Here is a 27,858-nt window from a genome sequence, read left to right on the forward strand (position 1 = left end):
CTTCCACTGACTATCTAGCATTACAATGTCCCCTTTTCAAGAAATAATCATATTGGTATTCATTTTTTTGAACTTACACTTTATATACCAAATAAATTCATTTAACATTGCATGTTTTTGATATTTTGAGGTGCTAAGAATTACTTTTTTAAAAAAAAATAGCAGGATTCTATGTGTAGCATTCTGTAATTTTCAATCATTTGTGGTGCTAGAACAGAACCCATCTGACTTGATTTTTATCATTTAAATCAATTACTGTACTGCACTCTGGGTTATCTATTATTCTAGCCACCTGTTTTGCCTAGCAAATGGACAAAGTGATATATATGCAGTATATACCTTACAGTCACAAATACTGCACATAGCACCTCTAATTTTTTCTTATTATAAACATTCTCAATTTTCATCTCATGACATCACATTATCTATGTTTAGAAAAGTCTCTGGCAACTCTCAGGAAAGCCCACACCCATCCTCCAGTATGTCCTACTTTCTTCTTTTCTTCTCCTGCTACATTTTAGCTAACTATCTCAATACTACTTAAAGATTTGTTTTAATTATTCTTATCGTGAGCATGCATGTGCGTCTGCATACCACAATGTATGTGTGAGTCAGGACAATTTACAAAAGTCAGTTCTGTCTTTTCGCTATATAGGTCTTGACTCAGGTCATCACCCCTTTACCCACTGAGCCATCTCACAGGTCCCAGTAATAAATACTTTCCCCATTAGTAAGAACTGCCTTCTGTTGCATTCTGTTCTTCTCTCCCATTTTGGATGTATTACTGCTTTTGAGACAACTCTTCAGACTGTCACACCGTAATTCAGGCTAACTTGTACCTCACTGTGTAGCCTTTGCTGACTTCAACTTAATGAGATCCCCTAGCCCCGTCTCCTGCGCATGGACCGGCACTCCTGGCCCCTGAAACAACAAACACTCCTGGCTGGTCTGAACAGTGGCTTTTACACTCGGCTTCCCTTGTTCACACACTCATGACACTCCTATTTATTCTAGCTGTTCCTCGGTTTCAAAATCCTTTTTTTTTTCCCCTTTGAGAGTTGGGAATTTAACTTATAGCCTCATAAATGCTAACCAAGTGCTCTAACATTAAGGTATGGTCCGCAGCGCTCCTTATGTATCTTTCTAAGGGCAGGAAAAGAGGTAAGGCTTGAAGAGGTACCTCAAACTTGAATTTAGCTTCATCAAAAGTAAACACCAACTAAAAAGCTAAAATCTACATGCTGACAAAGCTACTTACTTCCACAGTGGTTGCAGCTTTTTGAGTCATTTTTCCAACAAGGTCAACCTGTTCGTATCTGGATTTCATGTATTTTTTTGCAACTTTGTATACCCACTGTGGGCAAGTTGCAGAAAAAAGTAAGGTCTGAGGATTGTCTTCCGAATCTTAAACAAACAAAAAGAATTCAAATGTTTTCTTAATGTCCCATGATGTAGGCTAGCTTTTAAAAATCACCCCAAGGTTAAAAAAAAAAAAAGAAAAATTATAAACTTGGGGCAAATTTTTAACATACAAACATCAATGCAACTATTAAACTTTCAAATGAAACAAAATAAAACTGAACTAGGAAGAAAAGTAAGAACTTAAGAAAGAACAGTAACCCAAGAAATGGATGATTTAGTAAATCTACATGGAAGATTACAGAATAATCAAAAGAAGATTCAGAGTACGCTTTGGACTTTCTTTTTTAAAGAATACCAAATAACTTTAATTTTGTTAGAATACCAGGAGACAAGGTAATAAAAATTATGAAATGAATTCTCAAGCTTTTATAAAAAAAAAACTAATTTTTTTTTGCTATATATTCCTTTCAACTAGGACGTACCAGTTTTGTAAGATTCATGAATAATATCTTCGACTTGTTCAGCAAAACCTAAATCTAACATTTGATCTACTTCATCAAGCACAACATGGCGTAGCTTTGAAAGATCCAAACGGCCACTTTGCAGATGGTCTTTGATACGCCCTGGGGTCCCAACAAGGATGTCAATACCATTCCGAATTTGATTAACTGCAAGGAAAGAAACACCAAAACTATGTTAAAAACAAATGTATGCCTTTATACTATTTCTTTAGATTGAGGATTAGCCAATCCAGCCTTGGATTTGTCTATATTTACTCACTCTGGCTTTGATATGATGTTCCACCATAAAAACACGCCACACTGAGTTTTCTAGTTATATCTTTGAAATCTTTGGCTACTTGATTTGCCAATTCCCTTGTTGGAGCCAAAACGAGTACCTGAGCAAGAAGTTTAAAAAAGAAAAATACACCTTTTCTAAAGACTGATGTAAACTCCCCGAAAGGACATTTCTGTAAAGATGCATTTAGAGTAAGAATCTCAACATTAATTTCCTAAGCACTTAACGACAGAGCTGGGTGTACTGTTAATGACAAAACATTCACCTAGCATGCATAAACTGGGTTTCATCCCTAGCCCTAGGGAGTGGGGGCAGAGAAAACAAATATAAATAAGAACGGCTTATATTTCATTAGATTAACGTATTTTATCAGACTTCAAAAGTCACTTTCCTGGGTTGGGGATAGTTCAGTTGGCAAAGTGTTTGCTTAGTATGCATGGTAATGTACCCTTACATTTTTAGCATTTGGGAGGTAGAGGTAAAAGGATTGTCTTCAATTATATAGTGACCTCAGGGCCTGCCTGGGCTACATGAGACCCTATCTCATGAAACAAACAAGAAACAAACAAACAAAAAATAAATAAAAGAGCAGTTAATGAGGTTCCCAAGCCTCTCTCTCTATTCCTCCCCTTCATATTTATATTACTCCCCTAAAATAGTTATGTATCTACAGACAGAGAGACAAACAATGTACATTATCTGCTGTCTAGCTCCTCTACTCAAATGTAGAGTCAATGAATACATAAGTTTCTGAGAGGCGAGTCACTGTATTCTTTGGACTTTAAGAAGTAGCTGGTACAGAACAAATACTCAAAACATATTTGTCAAGGTAAAGATGGTTCATACACTGAGTGCTTTTGCTCTATATGAAGTAGTAATTTGATCAGTGAATTAGTGAATTTTGTCATGAAACACAGATGAGGTTACACTAGTATCCCAATTTCATCACAGACAGGGAACTTGAGTCACAGTGAGGTTGTAAGCCTTGCCCAAGAACCAATAGCTGGAACTGATCAATGGCTATTATCTCAGAAGCAGCTTCCGACAGACTAAGGCAGGGGCAACTATTTCCTATCTGCATTACTTGCAACTGTGTAAAGATTACTACTGCATTACCTGGAAATTTCAACAAAGAAAAATGATTTATCCTGTAAACCAATACAGCCAACATAAGAGATAGTTGATCCTAAGTCATTATGTCATCATTCTACTCATATACATGTAAATCTGCTTTTATAGTGTAACATTAGGAATATTTAAAAGCACAAACATACCTGTTCCAATCAATATGATGACTTTTCTTCTTCACTGTTACAAACCTTAAAAGTGCACACAGGTTCTAAAAATGTCAAATTTTAGACTAGAATTTTACTAATTCCCTCAACTAATAGTTGATTTTTACTATTTGTAAGTTAAGACATATTTCTAGTACCAAATAACAGTATATCACTGATATAATAATCTTCATAAAAAGTCAACCCGTGAAATAATACTAAATATTTACTGAATTGCAAGGGGAATACCTTATTAGAAAATTCATTATTTAAAAGGAAAGGTCAAGGATGAAGAGAAAAGTCACTAAGTATACTAAATATACCTATAAGGTAAACTGACTTTATAATACAAAGTTATGGAAAACATCTAAACATCCAGAGATATTAAATTTGTGCTCATTATCTAATCTTTGACTTTGATTGATTAAAATTTCCCTATCTGAAAAACAATCTCTTACTTTAGGAATCAAAATTTAACTTTATGAAAAAGGGGCACTGACTCCATAAGGGGCGGGATATACCTGACTTTGAGTCTAGTGTTATTCTTTCAGGGTCCAGGGTCCAGCTCAGTGGGAGAGCATGAGCTTAGCATGCACAAGGCCCTGGGTTTGATCCCAGCACCAAGAAAAAAAACAAAAAACAAAAACAAACAAACAAAAAAAACCAAACCCAAAGACTACTATTGTTCCTATCCCTTTCCATTAATGTTAAGAGCTTTTACTCCCTTAATAACCGTTACCTTTGGTGAGCGGCTTTTTTTAATTGTTTCTTGATTTCTTTGGAGCCTTTCAATCAAGGGTATGGCAAAAGAGAATGTCTTTCCTGTTCCTGTCCGGGCTTGAGCAATTAAATCTTTTCCTTCATATACAGGACCAAAGGTTTTAACTTGAATAGGAAAGAGATATGTTACCCCTCGACCTGTAAAATGAGATTTCATTAAAATTTGTGACTAGCATTAGGAAAAAATAAATTCATTTGAAAATGACAATCCTTATTCCTCCATGACTGCCTATGGCCACACTACTTAGTAACATTTACAGTTATTCCTACCCCAAGCAAGAATTAGAGTGAAATTGTCTAATTTGACAAACACATGTAACTCTTTTAGTTAAAACAAGTCAGAATAAAGAAAAGAATGATGTAGAAATAACTGCAATTAAAAAGAGGGTGATATTTATCTTTATATTCTCCTTTTTGTCAGAAAAGGCATCAAAGTTGTATAAAGTCAGCAGCAGATTTTCAAGACACGAAACTCAGTACCTTTCAGAAGCTTTATGGTCTCCTCAGAAATGGAGAAATTAGAGAAGGCTCCTTCCTTTTGTTCACGTGTTAGAGTCTGTCAAAATGAAACCAAAATTCTAAATAATAGAGTTTCCATTACCTTTTAATCATTTTGAGGGGCAAAGAGGAGGCTTCTCAGATAGTGTCTCACATAGCTTGGGCTACTCTCAAATATGCTATGCAGCAAAGGATGGTCCTTAATTCTGATTGCCTCCACCTCTGGAGTACTGTGATCACATCTGTACATGACTAAATATAGTAGTAGCAAATATAAGTAGCAAACTTACTTATTTTTTTCATGTATACACACACACACACACACACACACACACACACACACACACACACACAATCGCTATGTAGCCCTAGCTGTTCTGGAATTTGCCAGGGTGGCCTCAAACTCTAGAGATCACTTGTCTCTGCCTTCCAAGTGTTAAAATTAAAGACATACACTACCATGCCCAGTCCCATAAAATATCTTCAAAATAGAAATTCATCCTTTAGTGTCTTTGTGGCCAGAAAGAGCATCAGGTCCCCTAGACTTACAGAATTTGAGTATCAGTGTGTGTGCTGAAAACTAAACCTGGGTCCTCTAGAAGCAGCATGTACTCTAACTACAAAGCCATTTTTCTACTCTCCCAAACTCGCCCAAACCCCACAAGATTTCACTGTGTAGTCTTGGCTGTCCTGGAACTCACTCTGTACACCAGGCAGACCTCAAACTCAGGATTCACCTTCTTCTGCCTCCTAGTTGCTGGGATTACATCACCACTCCTGGCAAGCTATTTTTTTTTTTCTTTTTTGATTTTTTGACAGAATATGCTAGATGTCTCTACAATCTTATTCAGATGATTTTGCAGAACCAGGAAAAGCTATTTCTACATTGATACATAACATACTATTACTGGCCTATATATATGTGTGTGTATATGTTTACATATACACACACACATACACATATACATACATAGACACATGGTATGTATAATTTTAATTCTGTCTTGTTGTTGTTCTTTGAGACAGGATTTCTCTACATAGTCCTGGCTGGTGTGGAACTCACTAGAGGGCCAGGCTGGCTTCAAACTCAGAGATCCATCTGCCTCTGCCTCTCTAGTGCTGAGTTTCAAGGCATATGTTGCCACACCTGGCTATAATGTGAATTTCTGGAACCTTTAGCTATTCTCCATTTGTACAGGGGTAATGGACTAAGCTAAATTTAAATACGTAAGCTCCTAAAATAAAATTGTCCTCAAGTTTCAATCTGAAAATAACTACAACAAAAAAATACCATCTACATGATTGTGACAATAGAAACTAATAAAGTATGCTCTAAGTAATAAACCAAGACCCTCTTCTGGACTCCTCAGGCACAAGGCATACATTCATACATACATACATACAGGTAGGCAAGACACACACACATGAAAATCTTTAAAAGTAAGTCTTCTGACAACCATAGCGGCGCACACCTTTAATCTCAGCACTTGGGAGGCAGAGGCAGGTGGATCTCTGTGAGTTTGAGGCTAATCCAGTTTGAAAAATGAGTGCCAGGACTGTGCCACTGAGAAACCCTGTCCCTAAAAATTAAAATGTTTAAATTTTTAAAAACGTCTTTTTAAAAATTGGAAAAATATTACATAAATTGTTTCATAATTTCGTTTAGTGAAATACACTTTCTAACATTCTTATACACTCTCAGAATAGCTGTGTTCTACTGCATAGACAGCATATTTATCTAACTTCTCATTATTAGACTTTAGGCTATTTAGACTTTTTGCAATGATCAATATTATACTTAATTTATATAGCTTTGTATACAGCATAATCATAGTCTTAGCATAAATTACTAAAAGCAAAATTCCTGAAATCTGGGCTAGTGAGATGGCGCAGCGGGTAAGAGCACCCGACTGCTCTTCCGAAGGTCTCGAGTTCAAATCCCAGCAACCACATGGTGGCTCACAACCACCCGTAATGAGATCTGACTCCCTCTTCTGGAGTGTCTGAAGTCAGCTCCAGTGTACTTACATGTAATAAATAAATAAATAAATAAATCTTTAACAACAACAAAAAAATCCTGAAATCTAATATATCAGAACGAAATAACTAAGGCTTGAAATACAGCTCAGCATTTAAGAACAAATTCTGCTCTGGCAGAGGACCTGAGTTTAATTTGAAGTTCCCATGTTAGGTACTCACCAATACCTGTAACTACAGGTATTGCTCCAAAGGATCCAAGACCCTCTTCTGGCTTCCCTGGACACCCACACCCATGTGGCATGCTCTCACGCTCGAGTTTGTTCTCTCTCAATCTCTCTCTCTCTCTCTCTCTCTCAATCTTTCTCTCTCTCTCTCTCTCTCTCTCTCACACACACACACACACACACTAATAATAACAACAGCCAACAGTTATTATATTACACTGCCTTCAGCAAATTTCAAAAAACCTATACATTCTACTAGCAAACAGATTTGTAGGCCCTTACTAAACTCAACTAACATTTGTGCATCTTGGCAAATAAATTTACAAGTATCAATACATAGAGTCTCTGCCTACAATCATCCATGGATCTCACTGACTATCCCAGGTCTGATCCCTAATGAGGGCTTAAATTACTAGCTATTATCAGATTTGAAGAGTATATGTTTTTATCAAGGAAAGAATCCAGGCACAATAACAATAGTACATGTCTTTAATACTAGCACTCAGGAAGCATAAGTTGAATTCCCAGCATATAAATAAATAAATAAATAAATAAATATCAAAAAAGAAAAAAACAAATAAGGAGCTAGCCAGGTTTGGCACCAGGAGGCAGAGGCAGGTGAATCCTTTCTTTGAGCCTATAAGAACCATTTGTAACTCCAGTTCCAGGAGTTCTTACACCCTCCTACTGGCCTCAGTAGGCATCAAAAATGTACACAATGCATGCAAACAAAATACTCATATACTTAAGAAAGTAACTATTCTAAAAGATACAGCAGATATAAACCCAGCACAACTGGGCATGGTGGCACTATCTCCAGAAATAAAACAAAAACAAAAATAAAAAATAAAAACTCACCATGGTGATAGGAACCTGCAATCTCAGCACTTGGAAGTCAGCATTAGGAGGGTAAAGACCCTCAGCTACCTGGCAAGCCTGAGACAAGTCTGGGCTACTATGAGACCCCCATCTCAAACAAATGAATAATCAAAAGTAGGTCTTGAAGTAGAGTCTACTATACTTCCCAAAATTTAATATCCAGTGAAATTCTACCCCAAGAAAGATAAAGAGGTGGGGTAGCAGCAAGTTGGTTCAGTGAAAGATAGCTGCTGCCAAACTTAACATGAGTTTGATTCCTGGGACCTACACAGCAGAAGGAAAAATGACTCCCACAAGCTATATTCTGACCTCTACACAAAATAAATGTTTACTTTAAGGACAGCACAATGAGAGAAACAAGAGCCAAAGGCTGGGGTTTCAGCCATACTGGTTCTATGGTTCAAATAGCAACACTTGCCACGAAGCAGAGAACAGCACAGAATCAATCCTAATGAACCTCACAGGTCAAGCGGGCCTACATTTCAAAGAGAACACATGCAATAGTCTGCTGTGTACCTCCTCTGCTTTATCGCTTGACTTGTGAGAGTTTTCTGAGGATGACACTCGCTTTGACCTTTTCTCATACTCATCCACATCTCCATTTGGCAGGTCTTTTCTTCTTGACTTATGAGATGGGGAGAATTCATCTGAAAATCTAAGTCCTTCTTTGGTGTCTCCATTTAGCTTTTCTCTCATTTTAGCTTTTTTGGGCTTGGGAGCATCCAGGTCATCTGTAACACCATTTTCTCTTGTTTCTGTTCTCTCCTCTGATTCAGAATGGTGCCTTGACTTCCTTCTATCACTCTGTAGACAAAAAGAAACAGTGACAAGCTCTCCTTCTAAGATCCCAAAGACGCTCAAATATAACTCCCCAACCAGCTAAGCTCAACCTACAATTATACTCAACACTCTACCTGCAAGAAATCCAGGCTGGTTAGTAATGATGAAGTCTGCATCTTACCTGCTTCTGTTTTAAGATTCAGTCTATAGAACATCTCTAATCCCATCCTAAGAGTTTTAGGACAGTTAAATAGTTCTTCCTCAGGAAAAGAACAAAGCCTCGAAATTATAAATTAAAATACAAATAAAAACTTCTAACATCTCCAAAAGGGAAAAAAAATGTATTGAGTACCTACCCATTATTGTGTAATGTTTTCGTCTTATCTTGTTTTAATCTTCATAACAACCCTATCAGGGAAGTACAGGTCCATAATCCCTTATCCGAAATTCCGAAATCCATAAAGCTCTGAAAACCGAAAGTGTTTTTGTAACTTATATGGAGACAGAACCTTATCTGATCTGAATTCACTTGATGGCAAAATTTAACTACAACGAATGTCAAGCAACTTACTGTCTGTATTTATCCCATTTAGTATTACCATCCATATTTAACAATAAAGCTGCAGGTCCCCAACCCTTCTAACCATTTCCAGCTTATGAGAATTTTAAAACCATCTAGCTCCAATGATTTTGGATAAGGGATGGTGAACCTGTAATCTTTGCCACTTTAAGATGCAGAAAGAGAACTGGTCCTAAAGGCTCTTCTGCAGGTGGAAGTGGAAGGGATGGAATGCAGCCCTGTCTGACCTCAAAGTCTATGTTCTTCTCACAGCACGTGTCCTCCTTCAATTATTTGTTCTGTTTCGAGACGGGCTCGTGTAGCACAGAGTGACCTGGAACACCTGACCTGCCTGCCTCCACCTCCAAGTGCATGGGTTACAGGCATGTACTAGTTAGTAGATGCAGCTCTCCTTGAGAACAACTGATAAAGAAAATCAAATGTCATTTATATAAACCAACTGTTACACTTCCATGAAGGACTATAACACTGAAAACTAAGACTGGTTTAACAGAACAATAAAAAGTCAAACACCAAGGCACTCTTTTGTAACTTCAATTTTAAAATGCAAAACTAAGACTGTAAAGATGGCCCAGTGGTTAAGAGCACTGGCTCCTCTTCCAAAATACTCAGGTTCAAACCCAGCACCCACATGGTAGCTCCAGGGGATAGGACAGCTTTCTGTGGCCTCAGGACAGGTCTACACATAGTACACAGACATACACACAGGCATAAAACCCATACACACTAAAAAGATATTTTTTTTTTTTTAGTTTTTAAAATACCAAACTGAAGGCAAGTTCTTTTTTTTATTTATTTATTGACCACAAGAAATTATTTGAAAACTTGGTCCTTTAGAATCACTTAGTGAAATAAATAACTCATTTACCTCAGTGGAATCTAGTAAATTGTATAGCAGTACTTCATTTCACTAAAAACTACAAGCACCAAACTTTCACAATGCTAATATAATTTTTGAAGTGCTTTAGCATAAATTTTCATTCATAAATAGTTGAAAAAGCTGAGTAATATGTAAAAATGCCTTTTAAAATGTTCTACATCATTTGATCTTAACTGCGCCAGCCCACAGCTCTCTAAAGTAGTAAGTCCTATAGAAAAACAAGCTCACAGTCAGGCATGCAGTTTGGATTGCTTCAGGGCCCTGCACTTTAGGGAGAAGATAGAGCAAGCATGTCAGTGTAACACGTCTATGTCCAAACCCTGTAACATCCTAGAGTGCTAAGTACTAACATTACTCCCTCTGGAGCTCAAGCCCAACAGCCTCCTGTTTGCTGAGCTCTGTTCATCTCCTTATCTCTTAGCTCTCAACCTTCTTTAGTGTTTCCTTCTCCTTACCCTTCCGTGGAAGCTCAAGTCTGTGTCAACACACACTTCCAGACTCTCTTGGCTACTTTCATTCCTTTTCTAAGAACACAAATTCCCTATCTCAATATATCCAAACTAGAATTATTTTCATTGAATGCCAGACTTAGCCTAATATTCTATTTCTGCTATTTGGTATTCCATTCCATTTCCAAATGTCTACTTCTTTTTCATGAAGGGCAATCAATAAGTATATTATTTCTGGAGAATTTACAATATGAAAGCTACCAATATATAAAAACATAGTGAAATGTAAGGATGCACAAAGATATAATAACTTTCCTCAAGAATCTTTGGAAACTATTTCAAGATTTTATATATATATATATATATATATATATATATATATATATATATATATATATATATATATAAGCTAACTTTACAAGGAGCACATAAAACTGCCAATCACAAGATAACAGTAGAACAAGCCTTCGAAGGCAAATGAGGTAATGTTTTTATCTCATACTATACAAGTATGGTTAGAAAGAAACATTACCTAGACCATGTCAGAAGCAGGATTTAGGTATGCAAGGTTATTCAAGACAAACTAAATTAAATATAAAACTAAAATAACGGCTTGAGGTTACATTTATAGTCTACCCTAGAAGCCTACAGTAGTAAAATTCAAAGGGGCAAAGAGCTTTGGCTTGGGAAGATGAAAAGGTTCTAGAGATCACGGTGGTCGTGACAGCACAATTCTATTATAATGACATCAAGTCACACGCTTAAAATGGTATAAAAAAAATAAACCTTGAGCCATGGTCGAATTTAAACCCCAGCACTGAAAAATGGAACTCTCAAATGTAAATTCCAAATTTAGTACGTTCTACAAAAACAGAAAAACGAGAGTTGGGAATAGAGCTCAACGCTGGGCATTTGTCGGGCATAGTGGTGGCCTCACTTCAATGCCCACTGGGAAGGTGACATAAAAGGGTGGCTAGAATTTAAAATTTACCTTCGTGGTAGGTCCTAGGGGGTGTTTCCTCATCTCTAGCACTCTACAGAGTAAATATTTTATCAAGTGTCATCTTTCCCACAGTCATTTTCATCCTCATTCAGCTTTCTTTCTCCAGGTCAAATGTCTCCAGTAAAAATTTTACCTCTGCATTTTTTCTTAACACCATAAGATCCTCTATTTTTCGGGTTCTTTCTTTCTTTCTTTCTTTCTTTCTTTCTTTCTTTCTTTCTTAATGTCTTGGACGGAGGTGGGGATAGAACCTCTACAGGCTCCTGGTGGGCAGGGACTATTCTGCATACTTAATTAGTTTTATCTCCTCGGTCCTCAGCTAAGAGTCTGGCACGATTAGCCTCAATAAAAACCACAGTGGATTGAAAATACTGACAGTAAGGGCTATTCGTAATACAACCCCCACGAACTCCATCACAGCCAACCCCTGGCAAGCCTGGCTTTGACACTGTTCCTTAAGCCTCTATTACCCAATCATGGAGGATTGTAACCCCCTAGGATAGCTTTTCCCGAGACTGCTGCAGACACGACACCGCGACCGGGAGGCAACACATAGGCAAAGCCATCATCATCTCTGTCTCAACTCTTCGAAGGCCCCGGAAAACCAAATGAAGGGACTCGCCGCCTAAGAAAGGGAACACGAGCAGATTCCACGGCGATGGGAGCTCAAGTCTGCCCATCTCTCGGGAGAGATCCGGGCGCAGAGGCCGACGTGGGGCTGAAGTACCACGGAAGCCGGGCCGTTCTCCTCCAGGTCCGGGAGTGCGGCGATGGGGAATGGTCCCTGGGACCTCGGAGGGCTGAGCTCGGCGAAGGGGAAGCTGTCCCTCGGAAACTCGCCCCCGGTCCTGACAGGTCTTTCCCCTTCCTAGACAGCTCCCCTCCCCGCCCAGGCCAGCGCAGCCCGAGGGAGGCGCGGCCCAGCCGCAGCACACCTTTTGCCGCTCCTTCCTCTGGCTCTCGGACTCTTCCAAGGGTGCCTCGAGCTCCATTATGTCTCCCCAGAGGAGTTTCCCGGGCATTACTGGCCGTCGCAACCTCCCGCCCGGCTGCGGTGGCCGCGACCACCTACGGCCACCGAGAGCGTGAAAGGAAGCGGGGGCTGGGCGGCCCCGCCGGCCAGGACCGTGCGTCACTTCCGGGCCACGCACCTCGCGGCGGGAGCAAAGCAAGCCGGAACTCTACAGGAGGAAACTCTCCCAGAGAGTCGCAGCCTCCCTCGGCCAATGAAAACCTGAGTGGCCCCGATGGGCCCGCCCACGGTCTGAAGTGACAGGCTTCTCCAGAGCACGGGCCAATCTCCAGGAAGGACGCTCGCCTCCCCTGGCGCGGCACGCAGAATTCCAAGTGTTCCCCTCCCCCCGCTCGGAACGCCTCCCTTCCCAGCATGCCCTGCAACGCTCGCGCAGCCCCCTCGCAGGCGGCGGGGAGCGAGGGGCTGACGCGCGACGCAGCGGCTCGTGGGCAAGCACGAGCTGAGGCCGGCGGGAGCGCCACGCGCCGTACAGCCATTCGCCGCCGGAAACTGCAGCCCTCCGCCCCGCCCCCGCCCCGCCCCGCCCCCCGCAGTGGGTGGAGCGTTAGCCTGTAACGGTACCTGGGCATTGACGTCGAGGCTTCCCGGGGTCAGCAGAATCTGCAGGGGTCTGAAGCCGAGGGGCCGCCTCAAGGATATTAGCTCCTTATGCAGGCGTTAAGTTATGGCTTCACTTTTAGTTCTCACGTATCCCAGAAGAAACCAAACCCACCCGAGAAGCGAATTTATTTGTCCAAACTCAGTAGCGCTTGTAAGACTTGAAAAGTGATCGGAATCCGCGATGGGCACAGCGCTCTCACAGCTGTAATTTCCCAGAGTTGCAAGGCGAATGCTCGCTCCTATGAAACAGAATAGGGAAAAATCTAAAGGATAAGAAAAGCAAGTCCAATGTGTCTGACAGATGACCTGCTTGTAATACGTACATTTAATCTTAAGGTTCAGGATTAACTGCCTCTGAGGTACAAATTTATATGAAAGATATCAGTGTCAGCGAATTGACTTCTTGGTCTTTATGTATATTCACAAAGATTGGGCTCGATCCCCTGTACCTCACAGACCAGGCAAGCCTACTACCAATTGAACAACAATCCCAGTCCTCAAACCTTGTTTATCATGTTCTCTTTATTCAGTCAATCAGCTATTACATTCCTGAGGGAAGATGACACCAAACCTAGATGTAGGTACAGGGCATTCTTGCAAACTACATAATGTCTAGTGTAGCAGTCTTGTAATCTGAGCCTCAAACACAGGCCTTAAAAAAATTACAGCTACACGTCCTGAGTTCTATGATTAGACTTAAATAACCGGGACCACAATATTTTAAATTTGTGATAGCTTCCAGAATTCTATGAAAATAAGGACTGGCTTAACATCAATGACTTTGTCTGAATGTAGTCTTATGGATTCAGTTTTATAACACCAGGTGTGTTCAAGGAATGATGGTGAAAAAGGCTTTTCCCACAAGTTGGATGAATAGTTATGGGTCTCTACATCTAAATCTTTACAAATCTAAATCTCAATAGCTTTTCTAAATTCTTTTTCCTCTTAGCTACACCCAGTTCTACAGCAATACACTATGCCCCTACAACGGAATATGCTATGCATAGGAACAGTTAATAAGGTGAAGAATGCCACACACATGGGTATAAAGGGAGCAGATGCTGTCTTGTGGCTGAAAATCACTCAAATGAAGTGCATTTTTACCTTCTTAGGATCCTATTTTTGGCATTTTTTTTCTCATACCAAACCTCACAGCAAACCTGAAAAGGACTAGATTCTATTAGTCATTCAAGTGACTGCTTCCCAAATTGTGACACCTTCGGCGCCAACAAATGTGGCCTTTCTAAGTCCTAATGGCCTGAACTAATTCTCTTATCAAGTGGGGAAGGAGATTGGAGATCTACACATGAGTAACTTGCCCAAGGAGTGAAGGACTTGGTCGATATTAGCTTAATTGATCAGGAAACATGGGAACAGGAACTATAATTTTAATTTAAAACTCAAAAGATTTATGTCTGATCGTGAGATTTGGAACCAAGGGGAATTAAAACAACATATCATTTATTTTTCTCACTGCTGGGACAAAATACCTGAGAAGAGACTTAAGCGTTTTATTTTGGGTCATTTTGGCTTATAGCTGGAGGCTAGAGTCCATCGGGGTAGGCAAGATGTGGCAATAGGCGTACAAGGCAGCTGGTCATATTTCATCTGCTAGAAAAAGAAAAATGAACAATGGTGCTCACCTACCCTCTTTTATTTAGTCTGGCGGTTGGGGTTGGTCTTCCCACTTGAATTAACCAGATAAAGGTGCTCCCTCACAGACTGCCAGAGGCTTTCTTCTCAGATGATTCTAGATCAGGTCCAGTTGGCCACCATCATGGACATTGATTCAAAATATAATCGCCAATATAATCGCCAATATAATCACCAATTCATGGGATCAAGTGAACACCCTGCTCCAGCCTCCCTAGTACCTGTAACTACAAGCACAGACCATGGTGCCTAGTTTCAAATACAACAATCAGAACATCTTTCTTTCCCAAATATTTACTTAGTTTAGAGTTTTACCATCTTAGCCCTAGCTGACCTGGAACTTGCTATGTAGAAGCCAACTGGCTTCCAACTCACAGAGCTGTGTGTCTGCCACCCTGGTGCTAGGAGAGAAGTTAAGGCAAGAGCCACAACGTCTAGTTTTATGTTTGTTTGACAGTATTTTGTTAGTAGAAGTTCTCTTTCCACAATGTGTTTCCTGAGGATCAAAGTCATGTTCAGGCTCAGTGGTAGAAGCCTTTACCAGTGTAGCTATCTTACCAACCCTATTTTCCAAATATCTTAAAAGAGTTCCTGATAATACCCTGAAAAGTTAGGTGGTGTATTCTTTTTCCTGGTATTCTCTTAAACAAAGGTTCTATGTTTAAAATCCCCCTTGCCAGCCAGGCAGTGGTGGCGCACGCCTTTAACCCCAGCACTTGGGAGGCAGAGGCAGGCAGATTTCTGAGTTCGAGGCCAGCCTGGTCTACAAGAGTGAGTTCCAGGACAGCCAGGGCTACACAGAGAAACCCTGTCTCAAACACCCCCCCCCCAAAAAAAAGAAAAAAAGATATTAAAAACAAGGTACTATTTCTAAACTTGCCTCTCTGGTTATTTCCAAAATCGTTCATTTTCTCAGCCTGTAATTAGAAAGTAGAAGGCAAAGAGCCGTCAAGATGCACTTTGAAAGGCAAATGTGAAACTTTTACAACAAAAGAACATGAAGGATTTCAGATGATATAGGAAAAATAGGGGCAGTTATAAATTGATGGAGACTAGGGAAAGAGATTGTGGGTTGAGGGTGCCGAAGCAAACAGAACAAGAGACCATGTGACCATAGCCACTTTACCTTTCAGAACTGTTGTTAGCCAAGCAGGAGCAATAAGCAGGAAACTGGATTAGCGAATACAACATCACTAGAGCAGTGAGGTCCAGTGGCACTCACACTGATCTCAAGAGTGCTGCTGGGGTTCTTGGCTTTTCCAGACATGGTTGGCCACTATGTAGCTGACACTTGCCTTAAACCCTACCTGCCTGCCTCTGCCTTCTCTGTTGGGATTAAATTTGTGTGCCACCATGCCTGGCTCCACCATGTCTCAGTAAATAGTTGTGTGTGTTTTAAAAAATGAAATGTTTTTACTCATGTGTATATGTGGGTCAGGGGGGCACTGTGGCAGCAAGAAGAGGCCATCAGATCTCCCCCTCCACACCCTCCTCCTCCCAGGGAAATCACACTGTGGTCCTCAGCAAGTACAGTACAAGTTTTTAATCATTGAGGTTTTTTCCCCCAGCGCTGCTTTTTGCTTGTGTTTTGAATTGGGCTGTGGAAATGAGGGTCAACATGAGCTACCCCAGAAGGGGGCATGCATCATCACCCAGCACTATGCAGGGAAAACAGCTAAGAATATGGTAAGGCTTCAAGAGAGGCCAAAGGACAGTCCCTGGTGCCCCCATTCTTGCTTTATACCTTCCTCAACCCCGGAAGGCAACACTCACTTTCCTGTTTCCTGTAGCTTCAGACGAGTTCTCAAAAACACAGCAACAGGCTCTTCCCATTGTTTTCCAAACCAGAGCTGACATTTTCAATATCTCGTTTGCCTAAAGTATATGCAGCAATAGGTTTGTAGTCTAAGAACATATGTAGTTTAACAGCACACCTACATAGGACTCTTATTACCGAGCTGGTGTGATGTCAATTATTACCAATAAACTTGATTGAAAATGAATACAAGGGGTGGTGCTGGAGAGATGGCTTGGCTGTTAAGGGTACCTGTTCTCGAGGAGGACCACAGTTCAATTCCCAGCACTCGCATGTGAACTCACAATGGTCTTTAGCGCCATCCAGTCCCAGGTTTTATGGCCTCTCCTGACCTCTGAGGATGCCAGGCAGGCACATGGCACACAATTAAGTGTGGGCAAAACAGACATTTCAAATCTACAAAAAAAAAACTTTTACAAATGCGTATGTGTGCTGGAAGTCTCTGTGCACCTGCCAGTGTGTACATGAAGAAACCCAGTGACCCATTCAGAGTCTTAAAAACATCCAGTGGGTCTGAATACAATCACAATAAAGATAATAAATAACAAAAACACTAATAAATACGGAAGGAAAATAAAACATTTTTCTTTTTAAAAAAATTATCTTTATTGCGGTTAGCATTCATTATGTGTAGAGATCAGAGGACAACACTCAGTAAATTCTTTCCTTAGTCTACCATGAGTCCCGGGGATTGAGCTCAAGTCATCAGGCTTAGAGAGGCCTTACTTAACCCACTGATTATTATAAAAGATATGTTACTATAAAAGTAAAAAGACAGTCAGAAACAAATGAGGCATTTGATACTGTGTTTAGTGCTGTGTTTGTGTGGTCAGTATTAGGGAGTTGGTTCTTTCTTGTGTAGATCCCAGGGATCGAACACGGGTCGCCAGGCTTGTCAATAAGTGCCTTTAGCCACTGAGCCATTTCACTGGCTCCTTATTTTTGACACTATAAACCACTTAATGTCAAAAAAAATCATGAAACCCTTTCCACATCTGGCCTCAAATTAGCCATCTTACCTCCCAAAAGCAAATGATGTCAATGAAGCCAACATCAACACTTAAAAAAAAAAAATCGGGGTGACTCCATTGGTCTTTGTGAAATTCAGTCTTGGTGACAGATCTGATGCATTTAAGAACTTTTCAAAATGAATTTTCTTGGTGAAATATGCGATGATAGCTTAGTAGGTGTGAGTTTGGGTGGTAATCACATGATATTTTTCAAGTTTCTCTCACCTACCATCACAAATAAATTGGCAATGGGAAAAGTAAATTGTTTTAACATATGTATTACTTGCTTACAGATCTATTTAGTGTGTCTCAATGGCATTAAAGATGCCATTTATTTTTACAGCGAGACATTTGTCACCGACACCAAGAAAAATGGAGAGTTGAGGGCAGTGGTGGCGCAAGCCTTTAATCCCAGCACTCGGGAGGCAGAGGCAGGCAGATTTCTGAGTTCGAGGCCAGCCTGGTCTACAGAGTGAGTTCCAGGAGAGCCAGGGCTATACAGAGAAACCCTGTCTCGAAAAACCAAAAGGAAAAAAAAAAAAAAAAGAGTAAAAATGGAGAGTCGAGAGATAATTGCAGCGCCAGGGCCAAAGCCCAGAGCCAAAGCCCAAGGGAACCCTGGACACTTTGATAACATTTCCCTCCTTCCTCCCTCTGAGACAGAACCTCATGTAACCCAAGTCGGCCTCAAACTTGGCACAGCCAAGGGTGACCTTGAACTTCTAGGCTTCCTGTCTCCACCTCCCAAGGGGTAAGACCACAAGGCCCGTGTTCCACACTCATTTCATCCAGTGCCTGGAACTGAACCCAGGTCCTCACGTACGCCAGGCAAGCCCTCATCCCTTTGAGGGAAACCCTTACCTGCCCCAGATTTCTTTCCATTTCTCAGTTTCTTCAATTCACTTGGCTGTAGTTCAGCAAGACAAACTGATTTTTAAAATATCCTGTTCCCTCCCCTGCCCCCCCCCTCCAGGAATATTATATCTGCTACATCCTCCATCATGGTTCAACAAACTCCCCATTAGTAAAGGGTCTTGTTGCTATTAAATACATTATTATACCTTTCACAACAGAATCAGGATTTGACTTAAGAAAATGTTTTCTGAGGAAATAGTATTTTTTAAAAGTATTCATTTGTACTGTGTTTTCCCTTCAGCATAATCCCTGACACACACCCAATTTGGCAGCACATTTGTGTGATGTATATATATACATATATACTCATATACATCGTATATAAAATGTCTTTATAAACTAGAATCTTTGAACATGTGACAAGTTCTCTACAAATTAAACAGAATGCCTTACTAATAAAGACAGAAGAGAGAAAAAAAGCAGTAGACATCTGCCAACTTTTCACTTGGGGGAGTTTTGGGTTTTTTTTCCATTTTGGATGTGAGATTATTAGTAAATATGGCTGGAAAAGATGGACAGAGTAGTAGATTCAGCACAACTGCGGCTGGCTGCTTGTCTGGGGGCCATGACGGGGAGACCATCAGAGATGAGCGGCTTCTCAACCACCCTGTCTTCAAATCCATCTGAGATGTGGTGGCCAAGGGACGGGGCCACGGGCTCAGCCACCCGTTCCTTAGTCTGCAGCTTGATTAGAATACACACATGCGCTAGCCATTGTGTCCTGTGGCTTCCCAAGGGTACATAGTCCACAGCATACCTGACTAGACCTTAGTCTTGGGACAGCATGAAATCAGAAGTATCATTAGTCACCAGAAAATTGTAGTGTGATTTTGTGTGTGTGTGTGTGCTTGGTCCTTTTAAAAAAATAAATAAAAATTAAAAATAAAAAAGATCCCCAGTTGCTAGTCAGCTGGCCCTTTAAGAATATTTAGCTGTTAGAACTGTTTGGCCTTATGGCCTTCAGTGTTGGTTGCCTCTTGGATTTCTGGGAACAGGATAGGTTATTTAAAAAAAAAAAAAAAAAAAAAGCCAGCAGAGGCGGAAAAGGTGAGGTGTGGGTTAGCAGAGCGAGAGGGTTTAACTTAGGCAAAGCTGAGCGGAGAGAGCTGACAGGCTAGAACGGTTGTTACAGTATGGAGCTTCTAGGATTGGGGAAACTGGGAGAAGGGACTGTTGAAGCAGACAGTTGAGGAACTGAGGGAGGAAGGGTTAAAAGGAAACCTTTGAAGGGGCTGGGCTGGGAACTGGGCGGAGGGCTGGCCAGGAGCACTTTACAGAAAATTGTCTTGAATGTTTCTAAAAAGGGACACATACAAGCAACGAGCTCCATACATTTCCAAGATGGCAGCTGTTTGTAGTCACTGCACCCAAGGTCCTCGTGCTACTGTAGAGAACTTGCATGCAAGGAGGAACCACAAGTCTATGGACACAAGACTTTCCTTAGTCAACCCCACATGGGGCCCTTTGTTTATGCCTGGGGTTGGTTGAAAAAGATGCTGGACTCTAACCAACCAGGGGAAGGGGGTTCTTCTGGAGAGTAGGCAAGACAGCCTAGCAATTCTTTCTGATAATACTTTCAAGCCCTTAAAACACATGCTTGGGCCGGGCAGTGGTGGCGCACGCCTTTAATCCCAGCACTTGGGAGGCAGAGGCAAGCGGATCTCTGAGTTCGAGGCCAGCCTGGACTACAGAGTGAGAGCCAGGATTACACAGAGAAATCCTGGCTCCAAACAAACAAACAAACAAACAAAAAAACAAAACACATGCTTGTTTTCTGGGTCTTGTGTGGAATCCTTAACCTGAGAACTTGATATTCCTGTGGATTAATGAGAATAGCTAGTGGGTAGGAAATCAGCATTTTATGCATTGGAGAAACTGATGAAGGGAATTTGAAGTTAGTGACAATTAGAAAAGGAGCAACAATTTCATGTTTCTTGTGTGTGTTTTAAGATTTATTTATTTTATGTATATGAGTGTTCTATCTGCCCAGAAGAGGGTATCAGGTTGCTGGGAATTGAACTCAGGACCTTTGGAAGTGCAGGCAGTGCTCTTAACCACTGAGTCATCTCTCCAGCCCTCATGGTTTTTATTGGAAACTACAAGTTTCTAGTAAAAGGCACTAGAAATTGCTTTAAAATCGTAAAAGGGGGGAAGAGTAATTAGAATACAATATGACGAGGTTAATAATAGCATATATGTACAGCTTCCAAGGACTTTCACTTATCCAGTTTCTACAAGAGTTCTCCAAAGTCAGTTAAAATTTTAATCCTGCCATGGTGGCTTTATGGCCTGTAATCCTAGCACTCCAGAGGCAAAGGCAGGGGATTGCTGTTGAGTCACGGGCCAGCCTGAACTACAGTGTAAGACCACATATCAAAAAAAATTTAAAAAAAAATTAAGTTAGACATTTATAGCTGGGGTTAGTTGAAACAAGGAATTCGATGCAAGGTTTTGGCTCTTCTGAACACCTTCACGGTTTGGCAGAAAATGCTGTCTTCTTTTAAATCCATCCAAAATGGCGGAATTAGTAGATACCAGGCTCTGCGTCCTAAAGATAATGAAAAGGACAGGATTATTGTCTTCAAAAGGAGGGCCCTGAATGCCACTCAGGGTGCTGTGTTTTCATTTGCTATACTAGAAGTAAGACCTTAACAAACCTAAAGCAACCCTTCAGAAACACATTCTCATGTAAAAAGCCTCCCAGTACCATTAGGATGTTAGTGTCAGTGCATCCAGCCAGAAGCGGCCAGCTCCCTAATGGAATCAGTATCCATACCTTTTTTTAAAATTATTGATTTATTTCATGTTTATGAGAAAGAACAACGTAGGTGTCTTCAGACACACCAGAAGAGGGCATCAGATCCCATTACAGATGGCTGTGAGCCACCATGTGGTTGCTGGGCACTGAACTCAAGACCCTTGGAAGAGCAGTCAGTGCTCTTAACCGCTGAGCCATCTCTCCAGCCTCCAGTATTTATATGTTGTATAACTTCCTTTTTGAAGTCACTGGACGGGAAAGTCAATTTTTCTTACTTTTTATACTGATAATGGCCTTGTCCTGGGAACTCTGAGCTACACCCTAAGCACATTTGTCTTGCTCCAGTGCATTTCTTAAGCCTATACCGGACCGGTAAGCTACACTGTCGGCTGCACCGGTATTTTGCCGGCTGGTTTGGGGTTTGATGTTTGCTTTTGTGGTGCTAGGGATTGAACTCAGGGCCTCAGGCAAGCACTGGGCAAGCACTCTGCCCTCGAGTACCTCCCTAGCTCCCCCCTCACTCTGAATCCCACACATCTTTGACAGTTGTGAAGAATGCAGAATCGTGTGTTCTTCAGTTCAGCTCGACTGTGTTCATTTTGTCTGAAGTTATCTTCAAATGGGGTACCCACCACGTCCCGCTCATCTGGCCGGGATGCTTGCTAACCATCAGAAGCACAGGATAGAGTTGAAGTTCAAATGCTGTTTCCCTTCCCCTAAATATCTGTAATAACTATAAGCCTCTCAATCATTTTTAAAAAAAAGTATCAAACTTGGGTCTGAAGAAACAGCTCTCTTCTCTTTCAAGAGGACCTGAGTTCAATTCCGAGTAGCTCTGTCAGGCAGCTCACAAATACCTGTAACTTCCTCTCCAGTGGATCTGAGGCCTCTGGTCTCTGAGAACACCTGCACTCACGTGCCCATATACCCACAGACACACACATAATATACATAATTAAAATTCTTTAAAAATATATAAACCTTAAACAAGAAGCTGGGCCAACAAGAGAGCATAGCATTTAAAAGCGTGTGCTATGCAATAAGGATCTGAGTTTGATATCCAGAATCCACATAAAAAAAGCCCGAGGCTCTCCAGAGGCTGTGTGTGCAGCAACAGTCCTGGGGTAAGATGGGAGATAGGGACAGGAGAAGTGGCCAGAAGCTTGGGAACTCAGAGAAGGGGACCCTACCTCATAGTGGAAGGAGAGAATGTGACTCCCCAAAAGTAGTTCTCTTATTTCCACGTGAACACTGGACACACACGTGTCGACACACACTCTCACACTCTTCTCTATGGAATCAGACAGAGCAGCGGCCCTCAACCTTCCTAATGCTGTGACCCTCTGATACAGTTCCTCATGTTTGTGTTGACCCCCAACCATACGATTATTTTTGCTGCTTCACATAACTGTAACTTTGCTACTGTTATGAATCACAATGTAAATATCTGTGCTTTCCGGCAGTCTTAGGCAACCCCTTCGAAAGAGTTGTTTGACAACCCCTGCCCCCAAAGGAGTCTCGACCCACACATTGAGAACCAATGATAGATGGATCAGCTGCTAAGAACACTGGCTCCATCTGGGTGGTGCTGGCTTAGGCAGGCAGATCTCCAAGTTCGAAGGCAGCATGGTCTACAGCGTGAGCTCCAGGGCATCCAGGGATGCACAGAGAAACCCTGTCTTGAAAAAACCAAAAACATAAACAAACAAACAAGCACTACCTCCTCTTGCAGAGGACCTGATTTTGGTTCCAGCATCCACAGCATAGCTTGCAAACGTTTAAAACTTAAGGGGATCTGATGATAGTCCCTTGTGGCCTCTTTGGGCACCAGGCACACATTGTGGTACACAGACATATATGCAACAAAGCATCCATATGTATAATTTTCTCCTTAATTAAAAAAGAAGAAACTAGAAAAAGAAAAACTCTTCTTAAAAAATAAAAGTAGCTCGATGTGGTGGCTCACATCTTTAATCCCAGCACACTGGAGGCAGAAAAAGGAGGATCTCTGAGTTCGAGGCCAGCCTGATCTACAGAGTGAGTTCCAGAACAGACTGAGCTGCAGAGTGAAACCCTGTCTCAATAAATAAATAAATAAATAAATAAGCAAGCAAGCAAATAAAATGAAAAGCTTCGAGATAGCCAGGTGCTGCTCTGGTTCAAGCTAAAAAAATCTCAGCGCTGAGGTAGTTATGGGGGGGGGGTGGTAGTTACTGAGGGAGGGCGTGGTAGTTAGAGGGGGCGTGGTAGTTACTGAGGGGCGTGGTAGTTACTGAGGGGGGCGTGGTAGTTACTGAGGGGGCGTGGTAGTTACTGAGGGGCGTGGTAGTTACTGAGGGGGGAATGGTAGTTACTGAGGGGAGGTGATAGTCACTCATGTGTGAGTGTAACAAAATAACAAAAAAACGAAAACAACTTAGGGGACTGGGTCAGAGGTCAAAGGCACAGACATCAAGTGGAGGAGGGCATCCCTGAACTGAAGCAAGAGCTTGAGGCGGCCGCTGACACTGTACCCGGTAACGGTCGGGAAGTGCAGTGCTCAGCTAACTTTCTCTCTCTTTTTTTTTTTAAATGATGCTGCCCTGCTGCCAACACAGTTGGGATAGGCTTTCCTATCTCAGTTCACCTCCCCTAGCTAATGTCTCCCCGGGGATAATGTTAGCCATCACACTCTGAGCTGCGTAGAAGGATCTGGAGTTCAAGGCAGTAGGAGTACAAAGAAGAGTCTCTTTTAAAAATCTAAACAGCACCCCCCCTGACCGCCCCCCACAAAAACCTTGGAAGAGGAAAGCAACAAAGTCACAAGTTGGAGGCTAGTCCGGTCTACACAGTAAGACCTTGTCTCAAAAACAAACAGCAGAATCTGGAGAGTGGGCTCAGCAGCTCAGTGCTCAGGCTGCTGTGGTCCAGGTGAGAGCTCTTTTCCAAACACACTTACTGAGTGGCTCTATCGCCTGTATCATCAGACCCAGGAGACCCAAAGCCGCCCTTTTGACCTCCAAAGGTCATGCACATAGATATGTCTTGCACACATAAGCAATAAATTAATTAATTAAAAATCTGACAAAACAAAAACCAAACTTCAAAAATAGCTGTGATAGCAGCTGCAGGATAAGCCATGATAAACTGGGTGGAAAGAGGACACAGGGCTGTGAATGACTTCTGGTTAAAAGATTGACTTCTGTCAGTGGGGTGGGTGTTTTGTCTGCATGTACATTTGCACTCCAAAGGAGGGCATGAGATCCTGGGGGCAGGGGGGACAATTATAGATAGTTGGAAGCTATCAGGTAGGTAGTTGGTGGGAATTGAACCTGAGGCCTCTGGAAGAGCAGCCAGTATTATCTACTAAGCCGTGTCTCCAGTTCCCCTGCCCCCAAGTATTCTTGTTAGAATACTTGTATTTATGCTGAGCCATGGTGGCCCATGCCTTTATTTGTTGTTTTTTTTTTTTTCATTTATTTTACTGAGTGTATGGTGGAAGAGTAAAAATGGGTCGGAAGGAAGGGAGGGAGGGAGGGAGGGCCTTCCTCCCATGCTGGAATGATCTGTGGCTTGGGAAGGAAGACAGCCAGTCCGTCTAGACGGGTTGGTATAGAGTCGCCGCACTTTGTCGAAAAGACTTTGGTTCTGACCTCCCATTTGAATCCCAACGGGCAGTCTGGCAACCCTTGTAAGGTCGCTTTTCACAAAGTTCATCCTGACGGCTTCCAATTGTGAAACTCTAATGCTGCTTTGAAGCCCTCCAGCAGGCATGTGATGAGACTGTTCACGTTCAATTCCCTAGCGGCTCGCCCAGGCAAAACACCACACCCATACAAATAAATCCTTAGTGTATATATATGTATATATATATAAAGTATACATATATACTAAATAAAATGTCTGAAATTCTCAAAGAATAAAAATATTTTTTAAAAAGTGACCTCTGTCCTACCATAAGCAACCACATAATTTGATAGGATTTATTCCCCCAGGGCTGTTGGAATTGTTAGACTTTTCTCTCTGGAGTCCCTCACAGGCGGCTCCACATGAACTCCTGCAGGAGTAGCTAACATAGCACTCCCTCTGCACCCTTACCTGGGGGAATCGATCCCACTGTCTCCCGTCATGCTGTAATTCTCTGTCCCTTCAAGGTGTTCTCCCTGTGGCTCCTGGGCTGACACTGGCCCATGTGAGGTCTTGACAAGTTGTAACTTGTCTGTGAAATGCTCTTTCATTTCCTGACTTGGAAGGCTCTGTCTCCAGACAATTGGACTCTTTCCCCTATCACCAGGAGACTCTTGCAGGATCTCAACTGGGAAACTGGTTGTCCTTACAGTAGAACACGCAAGTAAACTTCTGCCAGCAGCAGCTGCTGGGGTCTGGACATGGGCAACAGTGGGCTCGCCTTCGTAGTTGAAACCCCATGGGATCCTTGAATTTTGACCAGGGTTGTCAGAGAGATCAGGGTTTGGGCTTTCCCCTGCGTTTGAAAACAACCCCGTGGCCTTGTACCAAGGATTCCTTTCAATGGCCAGAAGCTCAAGCCTATGGGCTTTGCTATTACAGTCGGTCAGAGACTTCCCTGTCATGGCTGGTGTTCCCAAATGATTCCACGTGCCTCCACCTGCAAAGGAGTGCTGAGTGTGTCCCGGCAACGAGGGACAGAAATCATCTGTCTCAGAGAAGTCATCGTCCTCTAAACACAGAGAACTGCAGCCCCCGTCATCCCCAGCCCCAGGGTCACTGTGACTCAAAGCCACCTGGTCCTGCTCACTGTCAGAAAGCCCTTCGTTCTCCATATTCACAATCTCCGCCTCAGGGATTTGTAATGCCTTTCTACTTAGTTCTTCTGAGTTGCCATCTTGTCTTTCATGAGTCCTCAAACGATTTGCACCAGCTGGGCAATCTAAGAGGCCGAGGTTTTGGAACTGGTGGAGTATCTTATCCACTGTCTTATCCTCTGCGTGCACAGAGGAGGAGTCTGGATCCAAAGAGCAACGTTGTGCGGGCAGGGCCTGCTTCTTTTCCTTGGTCCCCAAGAACATGTCACAGGTGGACCAACTTTTCCGCAAGACCTCAGGGAGGTCCTTGTTTTCCTCGTGATACACACCAGGTCGCAGCATACTTTCCCTAAAGGAACAGCACCGAGAGGGGCCTGGCAAAACTCTACGTGGAGGATAATTTCCTGGGCCACCTCTGAAATCGTCGCTGACTGGGTGGACAGGAGCCTTCGCCACCTGCGTGCTTCCTGCTTCTAGTTTATCACGGCATTGTTCCGGATACGGCGGTTGGGCTTCACCATCAAAGACTCCGGAAGGATCTGAAGAGCCTGCGCTCCAGAAAGGCTTTTCCTCTGGCCCGACGCAAGTAGGTTTCAGACCATGGGTCTTCTGAACGGCGTGCCCTTTGGATACTGAGTGCTTTCGGAGATGCATGCCCTGGAACGGATTATTGATCTGCTTTTTATATATCAAGTGGGAGCCTAGCACAGCTGGATTCCTGCCTTGCAAGTGATGAACTTGCTCACTGGGGCTTTTCGTGCGGGGCGCGGGCTGGGCTGCAGGGACCTTGGGCTGCTTTTCCTTTTCCTGTCCAGGATTTCCTGGCTCAAGCTCACTCCCCTGGCTCCGTGCTTTGTGTCTACCCTTATGAGAACTGCCCCGCCTGCGGGACTTGGCGAATTGGCCCTGCCTTTTCCCAATTACCTCTTTAGAGGAATCTTTATGCCTGGTTGTCAGTATATCCATTGACGTGCCCTGGCTGTTATATTTTTTCTGTTCTTCATATTTTTGCATTAGGGCAGTGTGCTTGGTTAAGTTGTCAACAGTCAGTACAGGGTTAATTCTTTTGATTAGCGCATGTTCCACATCTCGGGGGATTTTGGTGGAACTGTCCTCATCTCGGACAGGCCACTCTTCGGGTGGGAACTGTGCTGAGAAACTGTGGTACTCGGCTTTGGGCTTCTCTTTTCTAGATAAGCTGCGCCACAAGAAACCAAAACCAAATCTTTTGCCTTTGTCTTTGGTGTATGGTAATGGTTTGGGGTTCACACAGATGTGGGTATCTTCAGAGGCTGAAACTACCTGATTCTCGGTCAAAGCTGTGGTCTCCTCAAGACCTTCCTGGCTTTTTCTAGTCACTTCTGCAGCAGTCAGGAGGTCCTTAGAGTCGCACATGCTTGTATCAGGGTAGCACTGACATGAAGGACAGTGGGAAAAGAGAGCCTCATTCTCCTGGGTCGGCTCTGCACAGCAATCCACACTTACCAGATAGGTTCCAGAAGTGGGCCCTGAGCACCCTTCGTTTGACAGGAGAGCACTTTTATTTCCCTGCATTGGCGTATTTGTGATGAAGTATGTGCTTGGGGTAACTATGAAGTAGCCTTCTCCAGTGTGGTAAATCTTCCTCTCTTGAATTAGAGCTCCCAGTGTGCTGTAGAGAATGTCTGGGGAGGGAACAGCAATACCTTAAAAAAAAAAGGAAAATCAGGAATTCAGAATGAGCACATATTTGATTAACAAACTTGGAGCCTATTTATGCAAAACCAGCAATTAAAATGCTGGCTGGTCAGACGGCTCATAAGGTAATGGTGCTGACTAAC

General features: G+C 42.3%; 2 protein-coding genes and 1 pseudogene across 12 annotated transcripts in view; all 3 read right to left on the bottom strand.

The window, feature by feature from the left end:
* The window catches only part of Ddx50 (DExD box helicase 50), a 42,973-nt gene extending 22,811 nt beyond the window's left edge, over window positions 1-20,162 (bottom strand). Inside the window, exons 1-8 of one of the 9 annotated variants that reach the window (NM_001358819.1) lie at window positions 12,423-12,616; window positions 8,932-9,041; window positions 8,312-8,599; window positions 4,695-4,770; window positions 4,174-4,352; window positions 2,143-2,260; window positions 1,845-2,030; window positions 1,259-1,404 (exon numbers count right to left, since the gene is read on the bottom strand). In NM_001358819.1, coding sequence (NP_001345748.1) covers window positions 1,259-1,404; window positions 1,845-2,030; window positions 2,143-2,260; window positions 4,174-4,352; window positions 4,695-4,770; window positions 8,312-8,491 — 885 coding nt within the window. In that variant the 5' untranslated portion in view covers window positions 8,492-8,599; window positions 8,932-9,041; window positions 12,423-12,616. The other 8 variants (NM_001358820.1, XM_030245410.1, XM_030245409.1 and 5 more) reach the window with 8 other exon arrangements.
* Gm51417 lies at window positions 19,797-19,922 on the bottom strand (annotated as a pseudogene).
* A 278-nt stretch (window positions 20,163-20,440) lies between the features above and the next one.
* Window positions 20,441-27,858, bottom strand: part of Stox1 (storkhead box 1) — a 67,052-nt gene continuing 59,634 nt past the window's right edge. For 2 of the 3 annotated variants that reach the window (NM_001033260.2, XM_006513474.1), the window contains 2 exons: window positions 25,353-27,723; window positions 20,441-21,065 (listed from right to left, as the gene is read on the bottom strand). In NM_001033260.2, the coding sequence (NP_001028432.1) occupies window positions 20,918-21,065; window positions 25,353-27,723 (2,519 nt within the window). In that variant the 3' untranslated portion in view covers window positions 20,441-20,917. The remainder of the gene's footprint in view (window positions 21,066-25,352; window positions 27,724-27,858) is intronic. The other variant, NM_001364705.1, reaches the window with a different exon arrangement.

The sequence above is a fragment of the Mus musculus genome, chromosome 10 (assembly GCF_000001635.26).
Source record: "Mus musculus strain C57BL/6J chromosome 10, GRCm38.p6 C57BL/6J".
Lineage (NCBI taxonomy): Eukaryota > Metazoa > Chordata > Mammalia > Rodentia > Muridae > Mus > Mus musculus.